Raw genomic sequence first — 27,202 nt, 5'->3', positions numbered from 1 at the left:
CAAGTGCGCTGCGTCGGCGGCGTGTCGCTAGTCGGGGAGGCTGCTGGGTGACGTTTGAGAGCCCGGAGCGGAGCGCTGCGCTTCGTGGCCTCGGAGTGTCTGGTCTAGCTGGAGAAGTTCGGAGTGTCGAAAAGCGCGTTAAAGATGAGCATGGAACCGGCTGCGCGCGCGGGAGATGGGCCGTCGGTTGCTCTTCGCCGGTGGTTCCAGGCTGCCTCGGTCTGATGCCGCTTTCCCCCGCAACTTTTACCGTAAATAAGCGGGCTCTGCGCGGCAGGGGATTAAAGCCGGACGATTGCGCCGCAGGACGGCGTGCTTCACCGGCACCTGCGACTGTCCCGGAGCTGGTCTTCGAGTGCGTTAACGAATCACCTAGAGCCTGTTCGTTTTTGGACTGTTTGCTATTCCGCATATAAAATATCCGTTTTTGGCGCATATATATATATATATTAAAAAAAAATATATATATATATATATTTTTTAGATAACCTGTGGATCTACTGTATTGGATCGGACCCGAATCTGTCTTATTTACCGGCGGATTCGTTTTACCCCGTGTGAGGGTGAAGCTCAGCCGGTGCCGGAGCGGCTCCTCGGATGGCAGTAGCAGCTCGACCGTTTTTGGGACTTTAAGCTGTTTCTTATTGTTGTTTTTCTTTAATGTATATTATAATACGCGGCGCCCCCGACATTGTTACCCACGACTGGGTGCGTAGGTAGAATATCACCGCAGTGAGTTTTTGTTGTTGTTTTTTTTACTTTGCGTTTTGTTATTTAGTGCTGTTTTATTTCGTGTTCTGAAGAAGAAGGAAAAAAGCGCAGCAAAATGTCGGCGGTGTCTGCGTCGGAGAAGGTGGACGGATTCACGCGGAAATCCGTGCGAAAGGCGCAGCGGCAGCAGCGCCGGTCCCAGGGCTCCTCGCAGTTCCGCAGCCAGAGCAGCCTGGTGGAGCTGTGCGAGCTGCCTCGACTCACAGGTAGGCGGCCGGCCGCAGCGGCCGAGCATCCGCAGCCTGTCATCCGCACCCTGTCATCCGCACCGATTACCGCCCATATACTAGCAGTGCACTTACTTATGCTTTGATATTCCGTAATACACTGCTTTTCAGGATTCCTCTCTTGTTCTGTGTACTTTTTTCATTTGTTTTGCCGATGCTTATGCGTTTTCCCCCGGGGATCTATAAAGTTAATATAAGCTAATGTGGGAGAAACCTGCGCATAACTTACTGCCAGTGTCCGAAAGGGTGATTATTTTGATGGATTCTGCGCCTGCCGCTTACTTGCGGATCCAGCCCATATGTTTTGGGTGCTGTTTTTGGGTGGTGTTAGTGTTTCCCCCTCGCATGTATCCTCTTGCTGTGGATCGCAGTCTGGGCGCCCCGGGCACATGGCGCTGCGTGTTCACTCCCTTCCACTATCTACCTTGACTAGCGCTCGCCCTGTGCTGCCATCTTCGTCAGAGATCGTCTCTGTCCTCCCTGCTGCTTTCCCTTGATCACTTGTTTGAGTTGTTCACTGGTCAGGTTGTTCATCTGTCTATAGTGGCCACACCTGTGGAAACCTCATGTTCCCCGTGTGTCTCTGTACAAGGATGTAGAAATGCTGGGGCCATTGGTCAGTTTCACATATTTAGTTTAGCAGATGCAGTTGCCTCGGTCACGTGCTGGGCCCACGGATACTGCTAGTGTCCTGTGGTTGTGGTCGGTTCGGTCCAGTTTCTGTGCTGGAAACTTACATCATCAGCTGTCCCTTAGTTTTTGGTGTGGAGATATACGGCCACCTTGAGAAATAAGTCCGTGTGCCACTTCTGTACCCTAAAAGCTGGCATCTCCCCTCCGTCCCCAAAAAGTCAGTGTGTTCCTGCTGTAAAAGATATCAAAAAAGGCTTCAGTCATCCGCTTTCTTTTGCTTGAAGTTGCTGCAGATTTGAGGAACTTCTCTGTCTGCTGTTCATTAGCCAACAGCCAGTTTGATGGATGGCTGTGTTTTTTACCATATCTGCACTGAAACGGCCGCCTCACGCCACATTAAAAGCTTCCTTTCGGGTGAGATGTGTGTTAGTGTTACAGAAACCGTAAAGTGAGTCGGGCAGAACTGGGACCAACACAGATGCCTCTCTGATTCTCCATGTACTGGCTCTGCTGTTAGAGTAACAGCCAGGTCTCCAAACCAGAAGCTCTATTGGGGCGTTTTCGGTGTCTTATTGGGCTTCTACAGGGACATGCATGTATGTGCATTTAAAAATAAGCATTATAATTTGGATTTTAAAAAAAAATTATCAGGTCTAACTTGATTATTTGTATGGATGCAAGAAAGGAATTTTTGCAAGATCTTATCTGCACTTCATATTGCGAGAGGGGAAAAAATTGCTGACATTTTCAGGAACGAGTCTGAGCACGTCAGTCAGACGGCCTGAAGAGACACGAACGCTTGTAAAGAGCGGAGAAATGGGAGGGACGCCACTTGTCTGGAAGTGTTTACCACAGGCTGGCTAAAAATGCCTGCCATATCTTTCTTTTGGCCATATTTGGTTTGCCTGTACCCATAATAAACACCACGGCGTGTTACGTAATGCTGAGATTACAGTGCAATCTGTGCAGGCCCCTTACCCCCCCGTCAGCAGCCACCAAGCCGGAGTAGTAAACAGAAAGTAGTGAAGGCAGACAGGCTGATGGCGATCACCATGAAGGAGAGGATAGGGCAGAGAAATTGCTATTTGCAGAAATACAAAAGAATTCATCAGTTTTCTCATACCCTATCTTGCTCTCTTTAAGTCGCACAAAGAGTTTGGGGTCCGGGTGCAGGGTCTGCCATCATTGCAGCAGGTCCAGAGTGTTGGGGGGGGTTAAAACTTAATAAATGCACGATATTTCCGAATAATTTCCAGAATTATTTAACAGGGAGTGTTAAATAATTGTGATCTTAATACTGACCAAAATGATCGGGATTATGTTTTTTTTTTTTTTACCATAATCTAGCAGTCGTGTGAAAACGTGCCGCAGATTTACCCTCCGGAGCGATTCGCGTTTGTCGGCACATGGGCTAGCAGCTCTTGTGGTCACATGTCTGTTTCTTTGGGTGAGTCCTCCCAGAATAGGAGATACTGTATCAGGGGGTGGGGTGGGTTTCTTGCCTACCTCTCTCCAGGTGTTTCAGACATGCTGCCAAATGCAGAGGCTCATTCTGACAGCGCCAGCTTTGCTTTTGCCTTCCTAGAATGAGATGTAGACCAAGGACCGGCTCCCTGGCCCAGCGGACCTGTAGCTCCCTCGGTATCGCCTGGGTGGTTTGGTTACATCACGTGGTTCAGGGTGTCACTTTTGCTGCAGTCACGATGGGCTCTGATTTGTGGCTCGGCAAGTCAGGTCACTGTCGCGTTGCGGTGACAGGAAGGTCACTAGTTCAAATCCCAGAATTCACTGCTGGGGTGTTGCACCCCCCCCCCCCCCCAAAATTGCTTTAAGGACTGGCTGACTCCGTTTTCTGAAAATTGTTTCACTTTGGATACAAGCGTCTATTAAACAAACAAACATGCGAATGCATGCAGCAGGGTGGCACAGTGGTTAGTGTTGTTGTCTCATACCTTTGGGACAGTGGTTCGAGTCTCCACCCTGCTCTTCCTGTGTTACAGTGGGGGTTTCATGTATGAGGGATTGATGTGTGAGTTTGCCCTGTGATGGGTTGGTACCTCATCCTGCATTATTCCCTGCCTTCTACCTGTAGTGTCTGGGATAGGCATCAGACTCCCCGCTCCCTGAATAGGACAAGTGGGTATGGAAAGTGGATGGATGATAGCCTGCTGTTTCAGACCATCTGGGGGATTGGCCCCCATCCTGTGCCCCTCCCTTACTGTGGTAGAGAAGCCATCATACCTGCAGCTGGAGTTTTTCTGAGGACTGTTGCTGATGCAGGAGCTTTTCCCCGGCACTTCAAGCTTGTAATCAAGTGTAATAAAATATAATGTACAGTAACCCCTTCATATTCGGATGCGTTCGGGGCAGAAGACTCCCATGAATGTGAAAATTTGTGAATATACTCGTGGGGGGGGGGCGGCTAACCTCAACCCATAAATCTGCGTGCCCGAACAATAACGCGAACGATTTACCAATTTCTAAACATACTGTACTGTACACGTTAAAGTACTTTGTAGTTTCCTAGCAAGACCTTCTTATGTAATTAACAAGTCATCCAAATTATGCCCCCTGTATGTACAAACTTGCTACTGTACGCACTGGGAGCGCTATGCCTGGGACACATTATTAACAATGCAAAATTAACAGCGCTGGATAGTTTAAAGGTTACTGTGAGATTCCACGGTCACAAAGACACGTGAAACTTTTAATATTAAAGGTATAGCATGCATCACTCATTAATATATGTGATCTGAATCATGTTCAGCCTTGTGTTTTGCTTATGTGTTGCCTGCGAGTTTCTGCTGTCTTTCGGCAAGCTGGAAGACATTCCTGTTTTAATCGTTCACATCCGACTCACCAATGACCAAAACCGTGTATTTGACAAGGTTGCTGTATATTTCTGGCTCTGTGGATTCCTACAGGGCAGATTTTTTTTGGTCTCTAAGTGGGCTTTGGATATTGGATTTTATTCAGGTTGAGTGGTTAATCGCAATGAAATGTGGGACCTGCAGGTCACCGATGTGCAGTCAGTAAGGTGGAGAATGGAAAAAGTGGAGGAGGCATACTTGCAGTCCATGTTTTTACTGGAAACAATGAGGAAAACTTTGTTGAATAACAGTCCTTTCGTCATCAGCTTTGTGTTGCCTCAGATTAAGTGGATTTTAATCTATGACGGCCTACATTCCGCTGAGGGAAGGGAGCTCTCAGGCCCGCCTTCCGCTGAGGGAAGGGAGCTCTCAGGCCCGCCTTCCGCTGAGGGAAGGGAACTTAAGGAATGCAGCCTCATTTGTAGCTTAGTAATCCTGTATGTGGTCCTCCTGTGTAGTTTTCTCCCACTTGTTGTCCTGCACGTGGCTCTCCAAAGCGTGCTGCTCCTGTGCATGCCCACGGAGGTCGACAGGCTCTCCTCCTCCAGATTTCGCTGTTTTCCTGGGAGTGGTGCGTTCTGCTCACAGTTCCTGGCTGTGATTCACTCCTGTGCTGTTGCGTGTCACTGGGGTGTTGTGAACAGGATTCACTCACGCTGAAGCCGGATTTGCTTTTTCGGTCTGTGTAGATGGGTGCCTGTCCGGGACACATGGCGTGGCAAAATTTGTGGGGTAACACTTCAGAAAAGTCGGTCCCCTTTGTGTGTGTCTGCCTCTAACACGGCAGAGGCCAGCGCCTCACGCTATGTCCCCCCACGGCATGTCTGGGCTCCCAGTCCAGCCCTGGGGGGGCTTTTTTCTCGTCTGTAAATTGGATCCCTGGCATCACGTCACAGCTCTAATAAAATTAGCATAAATGCGTAGTGGTGTGGCAGACATTTCCTGTGGCTCTGCTTAGCCTGCTGCTAGGGGCCCTCCTCTCCCTTCCTGAAAGGGGGTGCAGAGGCAGGCTGTTTGCTGCCCCCTGTTATAATTCCACCCTCAGCCATTTAAAGGGCAGCAGTTAATTAAAGGGTTGAGACTCGATGGCGTCATGACAGGCGCTGCATCTGAAGCTTATTTTAGCTCTGGGTCTCATTCACGCTTCTGATGGTTCCTGTGGTCTCCCTCCTTCTCCCATCCTCTCTCTCTCCTCCCCCCCCCCCTCTCTGGGTATTGCCAGCCAGACTCCCCCTGCTGGCCACCTGTCACAGAGGCCCACTCACAATGATCAGGCTTCGGCTCTCTTGGGGGTGCTCTGTGACTTCCATAGGTTTAGACCCTGTGCTTGTGATTAGAAGGTTGTTGGTTCAAATCCCAAGGCCCCTAACCCCATTTACTCCGGGGTTTGACCCTTCATCATCAACAGCATCAAAAGCAAACTTCAAATGAACAGTAGTTGTGGTGGTTCCCTCATCGTTACGGTTAGGGGTTCCTCACTGTCTGTGTCTGCTGTTAAAGCACTTTTTGTCCTTCTTGTGCTCCAGGGCCCCTTGACATTTTCTTCGTTTTGCCTGCTGCTCTTTTGACTAGTTTTGTTCGTTACTGGCTGCAGGGTGAACTGGAATTCCAGGCGTCATGTGCGCCTCTCCCGGCCAGGCACGTGATCGCCGCCGCTGCAGGTCCTCGCAGATGAGCGGCAGTTTTGTTTTGGATCTCGCGGAGTGCTGGTGTCACGTGACCCAAAGGGGGCATAAATCTGCTCTCTTTAAAGGCGCTTGTGGGTTTTCATAGGCTTCACTTCCTCTTTCTGGCATGAATGCCTGACGGTTCAGGTACTTCCTGTGCATAAGCCCTGCCGCAGGCGAGCCCAAAGGTGCGTTTCATCCCGCACCTGTTAACATTTGTTTCCTGAAAGCCAGTAATTTGGCATTGAAGTGGGGGAGGAGGCAAATGGTGTGTGTGTGCGCATCCGAACATCCCCTCTGCTGTTCACTATGCTGGTCCCAGCCCCCTCAACGCAGTGTATTATTAGTAGGGATGCTGGACCGTGTCAGCAGGACATAAATATCGTCAGCAGTGACAGTGCACCCAGACGGACTTGACGGGTGGGGGAGCGGGGCTGTGTGCTGTGAATATCCCCAGACCAGCTAGAAGGCCACTGCAGCGATCTGGAGCTGCGACTTTGATTTCAGGAGAGCCGGCCAGCGAGCCCCCTCCCCCAGGCCTGGCATATCCTCATGGAGCTTGCTCTTCTGATGTTTGTGCTCCGTCACGGGAACCTGCACTTAGGAGCATGGGTCTGTTGGTGAAGATCTGAAGCAGAAATGACCCTGAATTGAATGAATGCACCTCGCCCGACAGGTTTTTTTTTTAATGCTGCGTGGGGAACATGAGTAGGACGCCTTTAGGTAGCTGATGACGGAGCAGAGGTCCACCGTGGGGTGGAAGACAGACAGAGGAGTGCATGAATCCTCCCAATAGAATTGGCTTTATTGCTATGAACGGGGGAAAGCATGCATACTGGAAAGGACAGCTGACCAAACCCTGAGACCCTCTTCTGGGGTCTCCCCCCCCCCCCCCCCCCATCTGGGTGATAGCACCTGCTTTGGCACCTCAGGTGATGGCGGTCTTTGTCTTTGAAGGCTATTCATTAAAGCAGTTGGGGGTGAAGAAGCTGCCCCCTTTCCTGTCGTCAGACACGCGTCACATCTCCCCAGCTTCCCCAGATCTCGTCAGCTTCAGCTGGTTTTGCCCTCCTCACTGGGACCCGTGTTTTGGCCTTGGTGACTCCGGCCCGTAGTGAGTGTCCCCATAATTTCCTCTGGCGACTCTGGCCTCGTTATTTTTCCTTGCTGACTCTGGGACCACATGGTCCAGTATTTTGGCTTCTGTGACTCTGGGGCTGCAGGTTTTGCTCTTGGTTTCACCTGAGGCTTGTTTTCCCATGAAAATCTTAAGTATTAATAAGCCGTGGCCTGTTTCAAGGTCATGAGAAGAGTCTTTGCGCTGCTGATGGCGAATTTCCCTGGGAATGATCTACCTGTTTGTCTGGTCCTTTGTGCCACACGTGTGATCTGTCAGGCTGCGGCTGGGCGGTTCTGATGGGAAGTGCTTACGGGTATTTCTTTCGCTTTCTCCTTCACGTTATCTTGTTAACCGCACAAAAAAAGCCGTTTCCTGTGTTAAAACAGAACTGTGTGTCTGATGGTGGCAAGTCTGCACATTTAATTTTTTTTCTTGTAAAACACTTTGCTTACGGCCGCTGGCATCTTTCCTGCTGTTAGCACATGAACGTTTGGGGCAGAGTGTGAATGAGGAAGATAGTCCAGTTTTACTGGCTTGTGTCAGTGGGGCATCCTAACCTGGTGTGATGACATTCTTATTCTTATTATTAATTATCCTTCTCCAGTGTGGTAGTTTTCTTGTATAAATGTGGTAGCTGGGGGCTGGGAGCCTCAGTGTGCCCCCTACAGGCACACTGCTGCCAGCACTGGCCTTTTTCCTAAAGCACTGACTGTTTCCTGAACACTGCCCCGAAGTGGCGCTCAGCGCTGGTTACTCAGGATAGGTATTTGTTTCCTGTGAACTTGACCCAAGGATATCGGAACCTCTGCCAGGCTTTTGGACCTGGGTTTTCTTCCCTCCGGTAGATGTTCGGTGTTTGAACAGCATGGTCTTGTGATACACCTCTGATATACCTTTGTTCTTCACCAGTCAGGCTGCTCTCTTCACCAGAATTGCCCAAATGAAACTTGTAGTCCCTGCCAAAGCCAGACTTGTTTTACTTGTTTGGTGGGTGGCTCACTCTTTATACTTCATGAGGCACTTAGTTCATGGGTTTTCCAGTGGTCATGCGGGTCTAGCACTGGAGCTCTAAGGAGCCCAAGACCATGTTCCGGTCAAGCCCGGTTCTCAGACTAATTTGTGTGTCTCTCTTCTTGTGTGTGTTACTAGCTGTGGTGGTACAACAGCTCGGTAGTGTGTTACAGATCATTTACATTTTATCATTTAAGAGATGCTTTTATCCGAAACAGCTTCTGAATTAGACCGTGGACCGTCTGACCATGGAGTTCAGGGCCTTCCTGATGGGCCCATTGTGACATCACTTTGCCAAGCAAGAGATTTGAACCAGCGACCTTCTGATCACAGACATAGCATCCTAACCCACTGAGCCACACACGACCCCCGATCTACTCCTGCGCTGGCCCAGTGAAAGTGTGAGAGTGTGGTTTGTCTGAAAAGGGATCTGAACTGGGTTTGACATCAGCCCCCTGTAGGTCACCACTCTACAAATGCTGTTTGCATGGTGACGGCTGCCCCTTGGCACTCTGAGATCTACTTGGCGCCTCCTCAGGTCTTCTCCCCAATTCTCACTGGACCTGGACCTGGCAGAACCACGCTGTCTGTTAGCCTGGGAACGTCACTCATGTCCACTGGCGTGATTGGCTCCCAGCACAGAGGAGGTAACATAATGAGCATTAAACATTTGGGCTGATGTTCAAAATCACTCAGCTACTGAAATGTTTTGCGTATAGGAATGAGCTCAGAAAACATGAGAAGTGGAAGCATTGAGTTTGTGCGTCGTGCTCCATACCAATCTTTCCATTTCTAAGTAGGTGTTCCAAACATTGGTCTCTGAAGGACTTTGGATCGGTTCTCAGCCTGGTAACCATGACTAGAATGCAAAACAGGTCAAATGACATCTAGCAGTGTCCAGTTAATATCTGGCTTCATATTCTAAACATGGCAAGATGTCTCCTAGCCAAAAAAAACGTGTGTTTAGTATATGATATGATGCCTAAAAATACTACATAATGAAACATGAGTTTCCCTGTACGGACTGAGAGTGAGCTATGAATCGTACACACTGATCCAGACATTCCCAAACTGTCTTCCAAGTCTGCTGTGAGTGGTGTCTATATCGCTTTGTGTGCTGGAAGACGTCCAGACACTGTTTATAGCTTGGCTGGGGGTCAGGCTTGGCATCCGTTTTAACACTGAGGGGCATCTGATCCGCGCAGACTTTTATTAAAGGCACTCAATGTCTCCCCATTCAGTTATTTACGACGTTTCCGCAGCTGCCCAGATGAATGATTTTAATATTGTTTTTTTTTTAAAACATCGTTGCAATGCTATAACGCCACAAAGCCTTTTGATATTTTATACAGTTTGTTTCGCATGTGATTATGCTTTGCATGCAGCGTCATGCCATGGCCCGAATTCATGTGGTTGACCCTATTGTAGACTCTGTGGTTGACCTTGTGGTAGACCGTGCAGTTGACCCTGTGGTAGGCTTCCTGGTAGACTACCTAGCTGGCTCTCTAGCAGACCCTAGGTCCGTGTGGTCACCTCTGCTGTTGACTTTTTGCAAGACCCAGTCGTACAGTGGATTCAGAAGGTATTCAGGTCCCTTCACCCTTTTCACATGTTCTTGTGTTGCAGCCTTATGCTGAAATCATTTTCAGACCATATTGGGTTCATAGTTGACCCCACAATAGATGCCGTGGTAGACCCTGCAGTAGGTGCCGTGGTAGACCCTGCAGTAGGTGCCGTAGTAGACCATGTGGTTGACGCAGTGGCAGACGCCATGGTTGATCATATTGCTCTCATGATCTCCACCTCTATTCCAGATGCCTCCTCCACCGAGCAGCAGGAGCTCTTCACCCAGAAGCTTCAGCAGTGCTGCACGCTCTTCGACGACTTTGACTCTGTGTCCGACCTTAAGAGCAAGGAGATCAAGCGGGCAGCTCTCAGCGAGCTGGTGGAGTACATGTCCTCCTGCAGGGGTATACTGGTGGAATCTGCGTACCCAGACATCATTATTATGGTAGGTGCTTCTCATCCTTGATGACGATTTAGCCTCCCTTCGTGGCACCTGCGTGTGTTTAAGGAAGATGAAAAATCATCTAGGGTGATTGTGGTCAGGTTCTAGCAGAAGGAAAAGACTAAAAGGGTGTGAGGTGCATGCAGGAGAAATCTTGTCATGACTGCAAAACAGGAAGTATAAGGCAAGTAGGTCTGATGATTTGTTGAGGTTTCCTTTGTCTCAGCATGTGATAGTTGAATGTGGGGAAACCTCCCCATTTAGGAGCCCCTCAGACCCTTGTCTCCTGTTTGAATGGACAAGCCCCTTTACATTCTTCATTTGACCTGCTCCCATTTACAGGTTACTGTCAGTAAATCTGTGAAACATCCTGTTACAGGTGCTAGTGTGAAATTCTTCTCGTGTTCCCATCCGTCATCCCCTGTCTGAAAGCGTCTGCATTTGCCCTCCTCGTTATTCGAGGCTTTGGTTTTCTAGCTGCCCTCAAGCTGTCAGGATCACCATCATCTTCCCTGGCAATGACAGGCAGATGGTTTTCTGCAGACACTCCAAGTGTCAGGGACATGCAGGTCTGGCTCTCTGATGGTCGTGCTATTTGCCGCTCGGATTTTTCAGTCTTTTGAGGCACAATGTTGCTTGTGTGGAAAATGTTTTAAAATGAACAATCTGCAGCTTACCTTGAGGGTTGTATAACCAAGAAATAGCACACATGCTCGCATGTACACTTCAGAAATGTGTGCAGTGTACTGCCTGAGTCATCATGGTCCAGCACGGTTCGGGGTCAAACAGGACCCCCCCACCCCTGCCCCCTCATACCACACCATCTTGTCTTCCAGCTGGAAGTTTGTGATGGACTTATGAAACCATGACCACTGCTTGCATCTGGCTGTATGAAGCCCAGTCACCATGACAACACCATGCCCTCCCCTTCAGCAGAGACTAAAGTGTCAGTCAGTAAATTAATTTCCTGGCAACTGTGGCTTCAGTGCCAGCTGATAATAGTACCTCCCGGCTTCACCGGGTCGGTGTAGTATTAGCTTTCAGGTAGCTGCAGGCAAACATTACATCCACCCACACATGCATGTGTCATGTGAGGTTCATATGAGGGGCAAATGCTGTCTGGGAATCTTCTACGAAAGAAATTCAAGCAGAACTCTAAATTCTCACTGGGTCCTGTCACTGCAGTCCTCCACTGCTATTCTCCCATAGCTCCACCCTCTGACCTTGTTGCTTTGGAAACTAAAGCCAGGCTATTGACGCAACCAGTCTCCATGTTTACTGTGCTGCACTGACCAGTTCGATAGTCACTGATCAGAAAGTTCCAGATAAAACGTGAAATTTGTACTGGGCGTGGAAAGGTTCTTTTAAGGAGAATTTGGTGTGGGTCTTTGCTCAGCCTAAATAAAATCCATTCTGTAAAATGGAAGGCGATAATGCCGTTAGCCCTCTGGACTGTCCATGCCCACGTTGCCCCATCCTTGTCATGGTAGCACCTCGAGGATCCGGTGGCTGTTTGTGGATTTTGTGGAAATTTAAGGGTGGTGTTCAGATGTAGGAGACCCACATGCTCTCTGATGGCGGTATTTGACAAGGGTGGGGGGTAGTATACCCAGTAATATCACTGTAGGAAGGATCCTCCCAGGTGATTCCCTCAAGATTCCTAGCATGCAAGCCCCCTCCCAGGCAGGGAGTCCTTCAGTGGTTCCGGCAGTTAAGATTATTAACGAAGGTGTCCTGGGGGGGGGGTGGCATCACCTGCGACGTTTCTGCTCCCAAGGAGGCCTTCCAGCACACGGCACAGCCTCGCCACATTTTTACCACACTTACTCGTACCAGCTCCCGATCTTTGCTTGGATATAGATCGAGCACATTCACAGCTAACTTTACAGGCCTGACCACAAGCTGGTCTTTCTTGGCCTCCAAACACTGACCAGAGATTCAGGAGCAGCCTCTTCCCCACCCCCCAAGCGTCCATGTCATGCTTAGCTGGGCTGGGTTACTGCACCCTGCTCTTCATGTGAATTGTGGTGTGTTTGGGCGTTACTTGTTCCTTATTGTGCTACTGCACGCCTAACACTACATTGTCTGTTTGTTGCTTAATTACTACGAGTTGCTGCTCCTCGTCTTGGGTGTGACTGAGTAAGCATTCCAGTGCACGTCGGAGACCTATGTGTCCTGAAAGTGTTTACATCAAAAATCAAAATGATCACTTCCCTGTGGGAATGGTGCTGTGCCAATGTGGAAATTTTGCCCAATACAGATTTTATTTTTGCCTAACGTTACCGATACCGATAATCGGCTGACCTCCGAACTTAATAAATCTGTAGTGAAACTGAAATTGGTCTTGCTACTTCTTAAGATCTTGTGCATGTGTGTAACGACAGCATTGCACTGTATAATTCGGGCAGTGTGACGTCGGCTGAGTAGCGCTGAATTGGGGGACCACAGCGAGGTTCTAAGCGACAAATAAGTCAACAAAATTCCTCGTCCTCCACTATGGAAAGTGGCCGATGGTCCAATGCAGTCATTGCCACAATTTTAGCAGTTAATTCTTTAGCTCTGGTGCTGCTAACTTTGGATATCGATTGAAGTTTAAATGTTTGGCAGTGTTGGCTGATGACTTGATTAACAAACATCGGGCAATGCTGATGTATTGTACATCATTGTGATGTATTGTGTTAGTGACTGAAATGCGACCAAGTCTGAACCCCTATAGAGGGATATTATAGGATATTATAAGGACATAGGGCAACTTGTGGGTCTCGATGCAAGGTTTTACCCAAGGTTTGAATCGCTCCACCTTTTTCACTTATGTGTTGCATACAATCTTTAAGGTGAAATATTTCATTTCTCTTTGGAAGATGTGACTTTACTGTGTTTCTCCTTTTTCTTAATGCAACAAACATTTGGTTTTTTATTTGTTTTCCTTTGAGAGGTTTTATTTCACCATCGTGACAAAAATATTTTTTTAACCCTAATTTTACATTGTTCGGGACCTCGAGCTCCTGATAGGTCTGTGACCTGGAGCACGATTAGTCTGCATCTGTTTGTGGAACTGGCTTCGGACGACGCTTAATTTGCCTGGATGCTGTAGCAGTAAGAGGTGCTACACATGGCATATCCTGTGTCTGCAGATAAGCACCAACCTTTTCCGGACGCTGCCTCCGAGCGAGAACCCAGACTTTGACCCAGAGGAGGATGAGCCCACCCTTGAGGCCTCATGGCCCCACATACAGGTGAAGAACTATCATGGCATTTGGGGGTCTTGGTGTGAGAGGGTCTTGGCATTCCACTCTAGCAGCATGCCTGGTCACATGCACCTGCTGGTTCTAGCAAAGTTCATAGGTCATCTCATGTTCTTTATATCGGAAATGCTTTCAATGCTGTTGCCCTTTGTGTGTGTAGAGACTCTTCAATAAGACTTAAGTGAGATTAATGTAAACTTTGAAGGGTTTTCTCTCTCCATGATCAGTCAGATAAATACACTCTGAAGCCGGAAATGATATCGGTGAAAGGGCTGAGTGTTTAGGGAATACGCTTTCAGTTAAGGGTTTGTATTACAAGACGTTAATATGCAGATGAATATTTGCACGGGTGCATTATGAAAACTGAGTTTATCACGATTTCCTGATGTGTAATCAGTTACATCTGCCTGCATTGCTCTCTCTTTGATTTATACTGATCATTTCAGCAAGATATACTTACGGCTGAAAATTTCAACAGCGAAGAGGGCATTAGTAGTTTCCTGGTGTTTTTAAGTGTTTATATGTGAAGCAGCCTGCTTCCCTGCTTTTCCGTTCCGCAGCTGGTGTACGACTTTTTCCTGAGGTTTCTGGAAAACCCCGACTTCCAGTCCAGCCTCGCCAAACGTTACATCGAGCAGAAGTTCGTCCTACAGGTACGCCACGTTCCGCGCCACGTTCCACACCCTGGATCTCGGCGGCTCCTCGTAGCATCTTCAGGACACTTCAGTGTTTATTAATCGAGATTAAATCGGTTCTTTTTACTTAGTGGTCAGGTGCTTTCTGCTTCTGAATTGAACGGGGTCTGTTTCAGTTACGAGGCCGTTCAAGTCGTAGGTTAAGTCTGCTGTCTGTAGCCATAGCCGCTGCACAGGAGTTAAAAGGAGTTATTCCCACCAGGGGCAAAAAGAGTATAGTAACCTGCCTACCTAACCGAATATAGCCAACCTTGGACAGATAAAATATGGGGGTGCTCTTGCTCATAACACATTTTTAATTCAGGGAAAAAATGTCTGAATGTGCAATCGGGCTGCTTTTCCATTCACCGGTGACCTTAAACGGTGCTCAATGAAAACCTTGTCTTCACGCAGCAGGGCGTGATCATCTTCTTTCATCAGCTTCCGAGCACCACCCGGGTCCAGCTCACATTTTTGCCCACAAGCACTGGGGAGGTTTCCCAGGAGGGAGACCTGTTCTTCCTCAGCTGCTCACCAGCGGCCTTCCAGCCAGGAATGTCCATTAGTGTCAGATACCGGCTTTGCTCACTGGAGGGATTCCCAAACCGAGGATGTTCTGTTTAAATCTCAGGACGCAGAGTCTCTGCTCTATTGGAAGTGGCCTTATCGTGTTTGATAATTTAGATACTTTTGATGGTTCAGTATTTAAGATAATAGCTTCTCTTTTTCATGATCTGCTGATTTCCCAAGCAATAACCTTTAAGTAATAAATGATAAAAAATAAAATAGACAATAGACACATCTTTGCTTTCTCTGTGGCTGTGGTTTAATTACAGAAATGAAATCTTTCAGGTCAGTTCAGGTCACTTCAGTGTGAATGTGTTTGCTTTTTATCAAAGAGTATCATTTATGATCTAAAGATGTTAAAATGCACTCCAGATGTCAGCCTGGCACTTTAGCCAATAACAGACTCGCTAACCGGTTTAAATTTTCTCTGTATCCTTTGAAGCTTAATTTTAATTTTATTTTTTAGCGGACGCTAAAACCTCCCTTCGAGAACATTCTACCTTTTGTCTCCAGCTCTTGGTGTGGAAGGTTGATTCCATTCAGGCCTCCCTACGTGACTCTCCCTTTACCCCATCCTCCACGTCATTTACACATTAATACCAGTACCACACGTCGCTGGGGAGCAGTGAATGAGACCAGACTAAATTTAAACAGGGAACCCGTTGACACTCTGGTCACTAATACCCATGACCTTAAGCAGAGCTTCACTGCCTGGAAGACGGGCCATCTTCATCTGCCTTTCCTGCAAGATTTAAGCCCTTAATTGGTTTAAGCAGGCCGCTACTTCAGGACAGCACATTTGTTTATGAAAATCCAATTAACAAAGTGCCATTAAATCGGGCTATTCACTGCACCGTTTTAGAACAAGCAGACCTTTGCCCAAATATTTCTTTTACAATGGTTTAGACCCATGAAATATCAAGATCTGAGCAATGTTATTTTGACAGCTAGTGTTTAAGAGCCATGGTGGGAGAATAACCAGGAGACGCTGCACATCTCTAGGGCAGGTTCTGGATCCTTGTGGTCCTCCACCGAGGGCTGCCCCCTTGTTTCCCCCGTGGTTCTCCAACTGCCATAAAGTTGCCGATTCATATCCGCGATAATCAGTGATACTGTGGGGTTTAGCAGGTCCATCTGAGGCCGGTTGTTTACTGAAAAATGGTTTCGTGTGTCTGGCTGTGTCTGTGTGGGCGTGTATATATTACATTGTGTGTATTTTGTTTGGTTACTTTTGGTTAAGGTTGGATTTTTCCCGTAGAAATGGATGGGCATTCCCTGCAAAGATGCAAATAGAAGTGTGTGTGTGTGTGTGTGTGTGTGTGTGTGTGTGTGAGATTCTCCATTTTAGTGTCAATGAAGACCTGCTGTGCCAGATCATCTGTCCCTTCTTCTCTAGACGGTTTTGGCCAGGCTCTTGATGACCATATGTAAGGGAAAAGGACTGGTCTGTCCGCTTTGTACCATAAACCTGCGTCCCACATGGAGATGTTTAATTTTTTTTTTATTGCCGCAGTCCTCCTTATTCAGCATTAATCCTAATGAACGAGCTATTGTGACTCTAGGGATGAAAGTATGGAAACTGTAACAAAGAGCCTGTGTCCTGAGTTCTCATCAGGCTATTTTTGGGCCCAGAGGCACGTCACCGGCATGAGGGGAGAGGAAGAGCCATGGGGTCAGAGACCCCCCACCCCCTGGGAAAGCTGGCCACCCGCGACGGGGCCACTGGCATGGTGGGGGTGGGGCCGCTTAACAGGCGGGTGCCATCTTCAGTGGCGTGCGGTGACTCTCTGATACTCGTATGAAGGCCATGCTGCACCAGGAGAACCGGCCAATGACATCACAGCTTCCCTGAGTCACAGGAAGTCCTGCCAATTTTTCTGAATGGCCGTTAGGGGGCTGGCCGCGAGCTCGCCGTCCTGATTTAGCCTAACAGTACGTCCCTCTCCTTTTCTAGCTTGGAAATGGGTGGTGGCCCTGGGGGAAGGTACAGTGATCTGCTGTCACCTGGATCCCTGGAATCTAAGCCTGACCTGCCCCCACCCCTAAGCCCCCCCCTGCCTTGTTTCTTCTCCTCCTTTATCTTCTGTGTCTTTTTTTTTACTTGTGGCTTTGTCATGTGTAACCTCAGTAGCTGTGGTGTTGTTGAGCCATACCACACCTTTCCATGATGGTCCGGCCCCTTCTCTACCAGGAACCCCCCCCCCCCCCCCCCCACTTAAGGCCTGCATCATATTCACTACGGACATGGCCGTGCCACGGCGCACAACGTAGTGCCGGACCTTCCACGATCCTGAATGTTCAGCTTGGGGTAGCTGATAGTACATTTATGCAGTGTGGTATGGATGCTCTGTTTAAAAATAAGACTTTTACTAAACCTAACCCTAACCACGTACAAATAGTACACAAGGCAAGGTTATCATTACCGAAAACATTTCCGTAAACTGACAAAAAAAACTATAAATATTGCTTCTGAAGCTAACTGAAGGAAAACAAAAATAAACGTCAAATACTTTCCGTTGCCATTTTTAAAATACCATTTAGCTAAAGTACTGATTTGTTTATCTTTGGGCTTCTTTTGTGCGATACACTTGAACCTTAACGGCCAGTGGCACTGCATGCGGTCTCTGTGCGAACTGCGAGCCTGACCTGACGAGCGCTGTCCCGGCAGCTGTGTGTACGGAGGCGGGCGTCCAGGCAGTATGCCACAGGCTGAATGCTGTGCTGCTTCTCTACCTTGTGTGCTGATTACTAACTAGGTAACCCTGATACATCACCTCCTTACAGCCAGCAGCCCAGCCCAGGTCCGTCTGTCGGGGACATTCAAGAATCACGCAGTGATACTAACAGTTTCTGTTAATCAGTGCGCATCAGACACTGAATCCTAAGGCCATTATTTACTGTGATAAGAAATGAGGTTTGTCAGTCTGTGGATCAGTTCCAAAACCGACTGTGAGGATTCTTCTGTTCTTCCAGTGGAAATAAAATCTGGTCTCTTTCATTTTCAACAGTTTTACAATCCCTTGAACATTTTAAAGGATGATGATGTGAGACTGTGTGTTTTCTACATCATCTTAAAATGATGGTTTGCTTGGGTTTAGTCCAAAAACTGGTAATGAAGTACTTCAGTTTGACTAAGGTTTACTTTCGGGAACAGTCTTCTGGTCAAGCTTGACAGGACACTCCTGGTGTCACACAAAGATCTTGAGGTGGACATCAGTCAGGGTCTGTCTATTGCCGGAAACGGAAGAGAAGCTCCACAGTTTACACTAGAAATTCTTTGTGAATTTAGGATACATTTATATTATCTGACACACTTGAGGATATTTGTTCTTTTATATCGTTAATGTGAAAACGCAGGCGGCGCCATGAGGTTTCAGGCTGTCATGGAAAAACTGCTGTAAAGTGTGAGTGCGTCCAAAAATACCATGAGTAGGTTTGTCAATTAACATACAAAATACATACACATGGGCATACAGACTAGTGCATAATTTAAGTGATTGCATACAGGTACCAATGATGAACAATATGATATGCAGGTTGAAACACAGACTGAAATGGAAACCCTGTATAGGAGGAATGAAGATGCTTGCGGAACGATAATGCCCTACTAAGAAGGTGAGGGTGGTAAATAAGTTTAGGAATCTTACACCATGGCAAGACTGAGCACAGCAATGAGGCACACAGTGGTCTTACTGCATCAGCAAGATCTCTCACTGGCAGACGTTTTAAGGCAGACAGATGTTTACAGATGTGCTGCCCAAGGTCTTCTGCAGAAGCACAAAGGAACAGGCAACACTGAGGACCACAAACATAGTGGCCAAAGACAGTGAGAGATGTAAAGCTCATCATGCAGACGTGTCTGCACAATCAGGCGATATCCAGTGATCTTCATGGAAGACGTGTAGCCAAAAAGCTCTACCTTCCATATGGAAACAAGGCCAAGCAACTCGCCCGTGCATGAAAACGCAAGACCTGGAGTACAGGACAAGGGCAGCAGGTGCTCATGACTGAGGAGTCAAAATTTGACATATTTCTCTGTGACAAAGCGGTTTGTCTACCGATGGGCCGAAGTGAGGTACAGGGGTTGAGTGTCTGCAGGTTGCAGTGAAGCATACTGGAGATTGCTTGCAGGAGAGAGAGAGAGAGAGATGTCTGGTTCCCTGTGCTGTTTGGGTCATCGTGCCTGTTCTGTCCTGCCCCTTGGTCACCCCCAATCCCCCAATCTGCCTCCACAGCTCCTGGAGCTCTTCGACAGCGAGGACCCGCGGGAGCGGGAATACCTCAAGACCATCCTGCACAGGATCTACGGCAAGTTCCTGGGCTTGAGAGCCTTCATCCGGAAGCAGATCAACAACATCTTTCTGCGGTAAGTCAGCGGCCCCAGTGCGGAGACACTGGAATTAATGCTTTCAGAACCTGCTGGACCCGGGTTAGTCCTCAGGCTGCAGGTCACTCACATCGGGGGAGTAAAGAGGGTGTGATTTCCCCCCCCCCAAGACACACACACACACACACACACACACACACACACATACGCCATTTTATCTCCCTGCAGCAACACGAGCTTCTGCTCCCTTATACAGGCACTCAGTCCTTTCATTCATCAGGCCAGCCGGAAGTGATGCGCACACTGTAACCTGCAGATGAACCGAAACCCACAGTCCACCCACCCCGGCATGGTGGGGGGGGGTTAATTTATATTAACATGCACAGCAGAATCTTGGGGTTTGGGAGTCATGGGGAGGCAGGAATCTTCAGGGATTCTGAATGTTTTCTGTTCAAAAGAATAAAAATAATGCTCAGCACTTGATGTCACCCAAAATGTCCGTCGTCTGTCTAATGTTTTGCGGGTGGGTGGAGGACAAAGCGTTGTTTTGACAGGCTCTCCCACCCACGTCCTGTCTATGTCAACCATCTGCTGTGGGTAATCAAAAATAGCACCGCATGTCAGAGCGCTCCGTCAAAGACCATGACGCTGAGGTGTCTGCACGGAAACATGCGGCTCAGCGCCGCAGCAAGCAATTCTGGGAGGCAAATAGAAGAGGCCCTGTAGCGCAGCTCACATGCATCTCATGCGTGGATGATGTCGGATGGACACGCCTGTGTGACGTCGATACCTCTGTCTCTGGCAGGTTCATCTATGAGACAGATCACTTCAATGGGATAGCGGAACTTCTGGAGATCCTGGGGAGGTAAGTGAAGACCCCTTCCCCCCTCAGGTCACATGGCACTGGGTGGATTTTTAACCAGCAACCATCCAATTACAGGCACCGTGTCTTAACCTGCTGAGCCACACATCATTCAGTGTCATTCAAGTAAACGCAGGTTATCTTATAATCTAGATTCTGTTTTATGCTGTTCGGCTATAAACAATATTGTTTGTTGTTGCCTTGTTATGTTCCCTATATGGGTAATTTGTATGGTTTTGGGATCATTTCACCGCCACAGACTCTGATGCTGTTAGCGTGATAACTCAAAAAGTGCTTTTCCCCAACACATTGTATAGGTGAAGATCTGGAATTGCATCCATTGACACAAATTGCATCAAAATTGAAGCAGGGCTGTGTCAGCAATGGGGCGGGTGACTACTGAAGACACTTGACTTTTTGAATGTGATAACTCAAAAAGTATTTAAGGGATCTCATTGCTACTTTGCAAAATGATTAATAATTATCTACAGCCGGTTTTATTTAGAGACAAATCGCACCAAAATTGAAGCAGCAGCTCTGGGTGGCATTTAAGGAAAACAATGGCAGCTGCAGAAGACACTTGATCTTGTGAACATAGTAACTATAAAAGTATTTGCTGGATCTTTTTCAAACTCCCCAAGAACATAATAATCATCTGGGTTGCAGTTTTATTTTCAGACAAATGGCACCAAAATTAAAGCAGTGTCACATAAACGAACAGCCACAGATGCAAATCTGGTCACACTAAGTCTCTCATGAAGCTAAAAAGACATTTTTTTAATCTAGATAAAGCATAAGAATGAAAGAGTGAAATCCTGAGTGATGAATGAGATGTTTATGTCGATTTGGATGAGAGATGCAGGCTGACTCCTTAATGATGAACGAGACACATGTGTTTATTGGACGAGGGGTAGGCGCTTACTCCTGAATTATGAATGAAGGTGTAGGCATGTAGTTTTCATCATGGAAAACTATATGCCCTTTGCAGGTTGCATCAGTCTTTGGTAGCTTTTCTGTTGCCTGCAGCAGTCAATCTTTCTGAAAACTGAAATGGTCATATTGGGCACGCAGCCTGGAACCTGTTTCTGATGGATGGTCCGGTCACACAGATTGATAAACATTCTGTAACTTCTAATTAATTTTTGCCGGCACAGTGATGGGCAGTTGGGAATATCGACATCTGATATTTCTATCCTCTGTCCCTTTTATTCTGATGAAGCCAAGGCTCGCATCCTGATTTTCATTAGCCTTTAGTCTCCTCAGACTGTAAGGGGTCTCGCACCACAGTCGCGAGCCTCGCATCCTAGTAAGAGCTTCCGCTGTCACATCCTTTGAGTGTGACTTTACCTTACCATGCTGTAGAGGAGGAATTATCACCTCCATGCCAGCAGAGGGCAGTAGTCTGAGATTTCCATGTGCATAGAGTGCAGCTGTTAAACCACCTGCTTTTTTGAGGTCAAAGAGATCTGGTAACTATTGGGTCACTCCTACCACCTGGTCCTGTATCCGTCCGACTTCAGCTGCAGCTTCCTGTGACCTGCACCACCATCTTAGGAACTATGACCCTCTCCTCCACCTTCTTATGAACTGTGACCATCTCTTCCACCTCCTTATGAAGGTGTGACCTTCTCCTCCACCATCTTAATGAACTAGGACCATCCCCTTTTCCCCTCCAGCATCATCAATGGCTTTGCGCTGCCTCTGAAGGTCGAACACAAGCAGTTCCTGCTGAAGGTCCTCATTCCCATGCACACGGCTAAAGGACTGGCACTGTTCCATGCACAGGTGAGACCGTGTTACTGTGATATTGGACACCCACTCAAGCCTGGCTCCTCTTCTAATTGTCACGCATGTGGACACTTGTACACTCTGACAATAAATAATTTGCTGATTACTTTGCTAACATGCATGTGTAGGTACCATAGCTTCCCCCTGTAGTCCAAACACATGCTGAAGTTAATTGGAGTTGTGAAATTGCCCAAAGGTATAGATGGATGGATGTTTGTGTGGGTGGGTTACCGCCCTATCCTGGGTTATTTCCCGCCTTTCACCTTGAAAGGACTTTAATAATGGACTGATCTGCGACGGGAATTATTAATATAGCTTTGAATCACTGAGGAAGGAAAGTAAAATTCGGTTATAGTGCAGACGGTTATTTGTTTGTTTTGGCAGGTTTGTTGAAGTTCCTCAGGCTAATTTGTGGACAACTGTGCCCCCATGTGGTTAGAATACCACTGTTGTTTTTGCCAGTTTATCAGTTTGGCAATATGTCAACATTTATAGCATTACTAAAAGCCTTTTATGTCTGTCAGGCACACAGCAGGCAGCCTGTTGCGGAGAGACTGACCTCTTCATTGTGTGTTTCAGCTGGCCTATTGTGTGGTACAGTTTTTGGAAAAGGACTCCTCTCTCACTGAGCCGGTATGTCTGCTTCAGCTTCCCAAAAAAGCTTTCATGTGACTGTTAAAGTCGGCTTGAGCTGTTGGCCATTGAGACCAGAGGTGACACAAGACCTAGAGTGAACCTTTGGAATTATCTCACAGTGGTGAGATGATCGCCAGCCTATGAAAACACTGCCATGATCTTGGGCCAGCAATTCTCAGCCAATGGGTCCTTCTGAAAGAGTTGTGAGGCAGAATTGGAAATGTAAGCATTTTAAAGCCAGCAAGCTTCTATGCTGATCCAAGATCAGATTTCCCAGCCCAATAGTAGAAATGACCTATATTAAAAGGTCTCGGGTCTGCAAATGCTTAGTGCAAAAGTAGTGACACTCAGCCAATCAAAAAGCCAAACATTTAAATATTCATGGAATATTATTCATATTCAAGATCTTCATTTAAAATTCACTGGCACATCCAATCAGATTTATGTAATAGACATTGACTGGCATAAATTGCAGAGTGCACTGCGTGTGTCAGGTGCGGGCGCGATCGCTGGGTAAAACGGGTGATCGCACGGGCAGGCAACAGGCAGGAAGCAGGCAAAGTACGGGGAAAACTAGAGGTTTATTCAGGAGCAAAACGGGACAGAATACTGACATTGACAAACATCAATGACGGACAAGAAACTAAGGTAAGACATGGACTGAAATAGACAGGACTGGGCGAAAATAGGTGGACACAGCTGGGCAAGATCAGGGAAGCACACGTGGGTAATCAGGGGGCGTGGCACACACGAGGAGCGGACGAGCCGGGCGTGACAGCGTGCTCGATCATAGTGTTATTTTAAACCTATACTTGATATTGGGTCGCGTCTCACCTGACATGGTCAAAATTGGGTCGCAGTGCAAAACGGTTGAGAACTGCTGTCTTATGCATCATGCATGGTTATGCTTGCGGTCTCTTCTCGTACATCTCACGGCTCCATTGTGATGAATTCTGCAGGTCATACGAGGTCTGCTGAAATTTTGGCCAAAAACCTGCAGCCAGAAAGAGGTATGTGTGCAAGGGAGGTCGTCACAAGGGATCATTGCACCATAACTGGTGGTGCACGCGGTTGTCACTATTTACAGGAATGTTATTGCTGTTCCTGTACTTATTGCTATTTCTCCACCAAGGTAATGTTCCTGGGAGAAATTGAGGAGGTCCTGGACGTCATCGAGCCCACACAGTTCAAGAAGATCCAAGAGCTTCTCTTCAAGCAGATCGCCAAATGTGTGGCCAACCCCCACTTCCAGGTAGCATCCTCCCAGGCCAGATGCCTTCATCCCATTGCCTGGCCCGCCATCTCACTTCTGCAGCTCTTCCTTCTACAGGTAGCCGAACGAGCGCTATACTTCTGGAACAACGAGTACATACTGAGCCTCATAGAAGAAAATATCGACATGATCCTGCCAGTCATGTTCGGCAGCCTGTACCGGATCTCCAAGGAGCACTGGAACAGGTAAGTATCGTTTCTCCCATGCTGGGATCCGCCCAGTTACTGTTAGACCTTAGGATTTATAAAGTGCTGTCGCTATGGTAACAATTCACGTGTTCTAGCAAGTCCTAGTCAAGGACACGGTGAGTAAATAATAATAGTCATGCAGGAGTTAACTGTATGTCAGCAGGTGATGAAACATCTTCATCTTTTCATCACTTTTTTCTGATAAATAATTCGTTGACTGAGTGGATGCTGTTTAGTGGTAAATGCTAAAAAGCAATCAAGCTGTGTTAACCCATAGCGCATCGTCCTGTCTTCCAGCACCATTGTAGCTCTGGTGTACAGCGTGTTAAAGACGATGATGGAGATGAACAACACGCTGTTTGACGAGCTAACATCTTCTTACAAGGCTGAAAGGCAGCGGTAAGCAATGCGGGAATGGTTTCCAGTTCGAGAGACTATGCATTTGTAAGAGAGTGTGACATGCATCTATGTCGATCCTTTGGGGGTTATAACCTTTAGAGACCTTATTAATAGGGGTGACTAAGGACAATTCTTGAATGGAGTCAGTTGTTCAACAGGATACAGTAATTATCCTGCAAAATTTGTACTCCAAAGACAATCACTGATGTTAAGAAAATTGATACAACTTTGAATGGAATTTAGTTTTTTTTCTGTTGTCATTTTTCTACAATTTATAAAAATGAAAATAAAAAAAATCAGCAATTGTGTCTGGTTTCCTCTTTGGACAGTTATGCATGAATGTGGTTAAGGATCAGGATTGTTTGGTGTGATGTTCCCCATGAAGGAGGTAACGGGGGGGCCCTCCTGTGACCTTCTCTTGCTTCATTTGGGATCTCTGTTCCATCCCGGTGCCATGACCAACCCCACCCCCCCTCCCCCGGTCTACAGGGAGAAGAAGAAGGAGCAGGAGAGGGAGGAGCTGTGGAAGAAGCTGGATGATCTGCAGATCAAGAAGGCACTGGGAGCGCAGAGCAACAGCCATGGTCTGCAGAACCTGCACAGCAACACCAACAACAACAACAGCAATGAGGGCGACGGCAATGTGCCGGGTCCCAGCGAAGCAGAACCCAACCTCACCAGCACCCAATGACCCAAGACCAGCGCTTGTGAGAACTGTCCATCAGGATGGGGTTGGGGGTTTAACAAAACGACACAGCGAAAAAAAACGTCGCCCTCGCCAGCGTATTAAAGGAAGCCTGCAGAATATCCAGCAAGGCCATAGATTTTCTGAAAATTTATATAGAGAGACATATTTTTGACTTTTCAGAGTATTTTTGGACATGATAGTGTGACCAGTATGTTGTGTGTTCGATTCCTGAGAGATGGAGGCTCGCTTTTTGCCGTCTCACTGAGCATTAACACGAACTTTGTCATAATGACCCGGCAAGCCGAGCGAAGACTTGAATTTTTTTTAATGTTTTTTTCCTCTTGGATTGTGTTGCCTGTAGTTAGGAATTAAGGGGCTATTTAATGACGACGTCCTTCGTCCCGAATGTGTTTTCGACCCGTGTCTGTTAACGTGGGTGCCGATGGGATCGGGGACTTGTCGGTGTGTCTGGGGGTAGGGAGTAGATCGCGCCTTGCGTGAGTGCACTCTGGGTATTTTATATTTTAATCTAGTTGGAGGGGGGTGATTCCTGCTGTAATATATTCAAGATCTGCAGCTACAAACTTAAGTATTGACCTCTGTGAAATCGACGAATGGGCACAGATTTAAGTATTTTAAAAATTTCTTCAGAATATATGTATAAATAAAAGATTACACAAAGAAGCCACGAGCCCTATATTTTTCCAGCACCTTATAAAGTGTGGTGATGTTAAGAAAAGCTTATTTTTCAAAAGGTTTGTGTGGGGGGGGCTCCCTGTTTTCTGTGGCCTTTCAGTCAGAGTGCATCATTCTGGTCTCTGCCATATACCAGTGTCTGCAGAAGCCTTTTTTTATGGAAACCTTAAGGGTTCCAACTCTGTACAATAAAGATAACACTGTGGTTTTATTTCACTTGAGGCTTTGCTCTCCAGTTCTTCTCTGTTACATATTTAAACCGCAGAACTGTCACTCGCACGGTTGGCTCCTTAGCCGCGAGCTGCTCCTTCCTGGCCGCCAGTATCTTTGTGCTTAATTACATTAAGTCCAACTTATTGTTGTACTTTTGCCTTCATTGGCAATGCATGTTGTGATTTAAAACTGGTTTGTTCTAAAGCAAAAACAAATCCAATTCTGATTCTAAAAGGGAACCGTTTTGTGGCAACAAATCCTTAAGAAAATGTCTCAATTTCTGTTTCTCATGTTCTGGACCCTGTAGTAAAAAGTCTGTCCTGTAGGAGGTGCTGTTTTGCAGTTGATGTTGTTTTCATGAGGTTGCCCTGTAGACACTTGGTCACTCTGGTCAAGGGTGGCTGGTAATCGGCCACCAGAGGGCAGAGTTGAGTGTTTACATCCCATTTCTCCTGCATCATCTCCTCAAAACAGTGACTGAAATGTTCATTCATCCCACGTTCATCCCCAGCTTCCTCTCCGCTGTTCTTTCTCTGAACGTGAAGATCTCCTTGGACTGGGACGCCTGGGACAGGTTCCAGGCCCCTACAAACTTTTTCTCCAGATGTTTTGTCTGAGGTTCCCCCTCTGATGGTGTCAGTTCTAAAGGTTAACGAACCAATGTGATAGCTTATGCTTTGCTCTTTTAATTGTTTTGTATCAGACCCGATCCACTGTTCAGTGTGGGACATAGGAGCCGGAGATGAAGCAACAAATAGTGCCATGACATCTGTCCCTGTCTTCAAAGCTGGTGCTCTTTCTATGTTGGGCATCATGCTGGCACGATATTGGGTGTGTTAAGGGGGGAAAACCAGCAGCGTGACAGCTGTGTGGGTAACATTAGACGGAGTGCCTTGGGTTTCGCTTCTCGGGGGAAAAAGCAGCAGTAGCAGTTTGTTAATGTAAATTTGAACGTGAGTCCGTCAAGGCCGCTGTTTAGCTCCTGAAGCTTCAGTGCAGTGAATACTGTCTGTCCCAGGCAACTGCCATGTGGTGGCACTTTGAAAACTGCACCGACCTAATCTTCCTGAGCTCTAAATGATCATTTATGTGTGGATAAATGTGCAATTCATTGTTATTGAACTGTGATACATTCAGTAGGCAGGCCAGCTGGACGGAAGCTGAATAAGCAGGGCCAGCTGGACGGAAGCTGAATAAGCAGGGCCAGCTGGACAGAAGCTGAATAAGCAGGCCCAGGTGGACGGAAGCTGAATAAACAGGCCCAGGTGGACGGAAGCTGAATAAGCTGGCCCAGGTGGACGGAAGCTGAATAAGCAGGCCCAGCTGGACGGAAGCTGAA

At 47.3% G+C, this 27,202-nt stretch overlaps 1 protein-coding gene across 1 annotated transcript; it reads left to right on the top strand.

Annotated features, from left to right (window-relative positions):
• Positions 1 to 37: 37 nt before the first annotated feature.
• On the top strand, positions 38 to 25,866 carry ppp2r5a (protein phosphatase 2, regulatory subunit B', alpha isoform). The gene is made up of 14 exons (XM_048984846.1): positions 38 to 708; positions 804 to 977; positions 10,114 to 10,310; positions 13,442 to 13,543; positions 14,113 to 14,205; positions 19,029 to 19,159; positions 19,926 to 19,985; positions 21,659 to 21,767; positions 22,350 to 22,403; positions 23,366 to 23,416; positions 23,539 to 23,658; positions 23,737 to 23,864; positions 24,165 to 24,266; positions 24,756 to 25,866. The coding sequence occupies exons 2-14, from the start codon at positions 827 to 829 to the stop codon at positions 24,955 to 24,957; spliced, it is 1,500 nt and encodes a 499-aa protein (XP_048840803.1). The 5' UTR covers positions 38 to 708; positions 804 to 826; the 3' UTR covers positions 24,958 to 25,866.
• The last annotated feature ends 1,336 nt before the right edge of the window (positions 25,867 to 27,202 follow it).

Source organism: Brienomyrus brachyistius, chromosome 19, assembly GCF_023856365.1.
Source record: "Brienomyrus brachyistius isolate T26 chromosome 19, BBRACH_0.4, whole genome shotgun sequence".
Taxonomy (NCBI): Eukaryota; Metazoa; Chordata; class Actinopteri; order Osteoglossiformes; family Mormyridae; genus Brienomyrus; species Brienomyrus brachyistius.
Note: the sequence above shows the minus strand (reverse complement) of the source record. Positions and strands in the feature narration are given on the sequence as shown.

Excerpts from the sequence above, each read along its gene's own strand:
- ppp2r5a (XM_048984846.1), top strand. The coding sequence starts at position 827 with ATGTCGGCGGTGTCTGCGTCGGAGAAGGTGGACGGATTCACGCGGAAA. Across the intron at positions 14,206-19,028 it reads AGCAGAAGTTCGTCCTACAG|CTCCTGGAGCTCTTCGACAG; the intron begins GTACGCCACGTT and ends CTGCCTCCACAG. Across the intron at positions 23,417-23,538 it reads AAACCTGCAGCCAGAAAGAG|GTAATGTTCCTGGGAGAAAT; the intron begins GTATGTGTGCAA and ends TTCTCCACCAAG.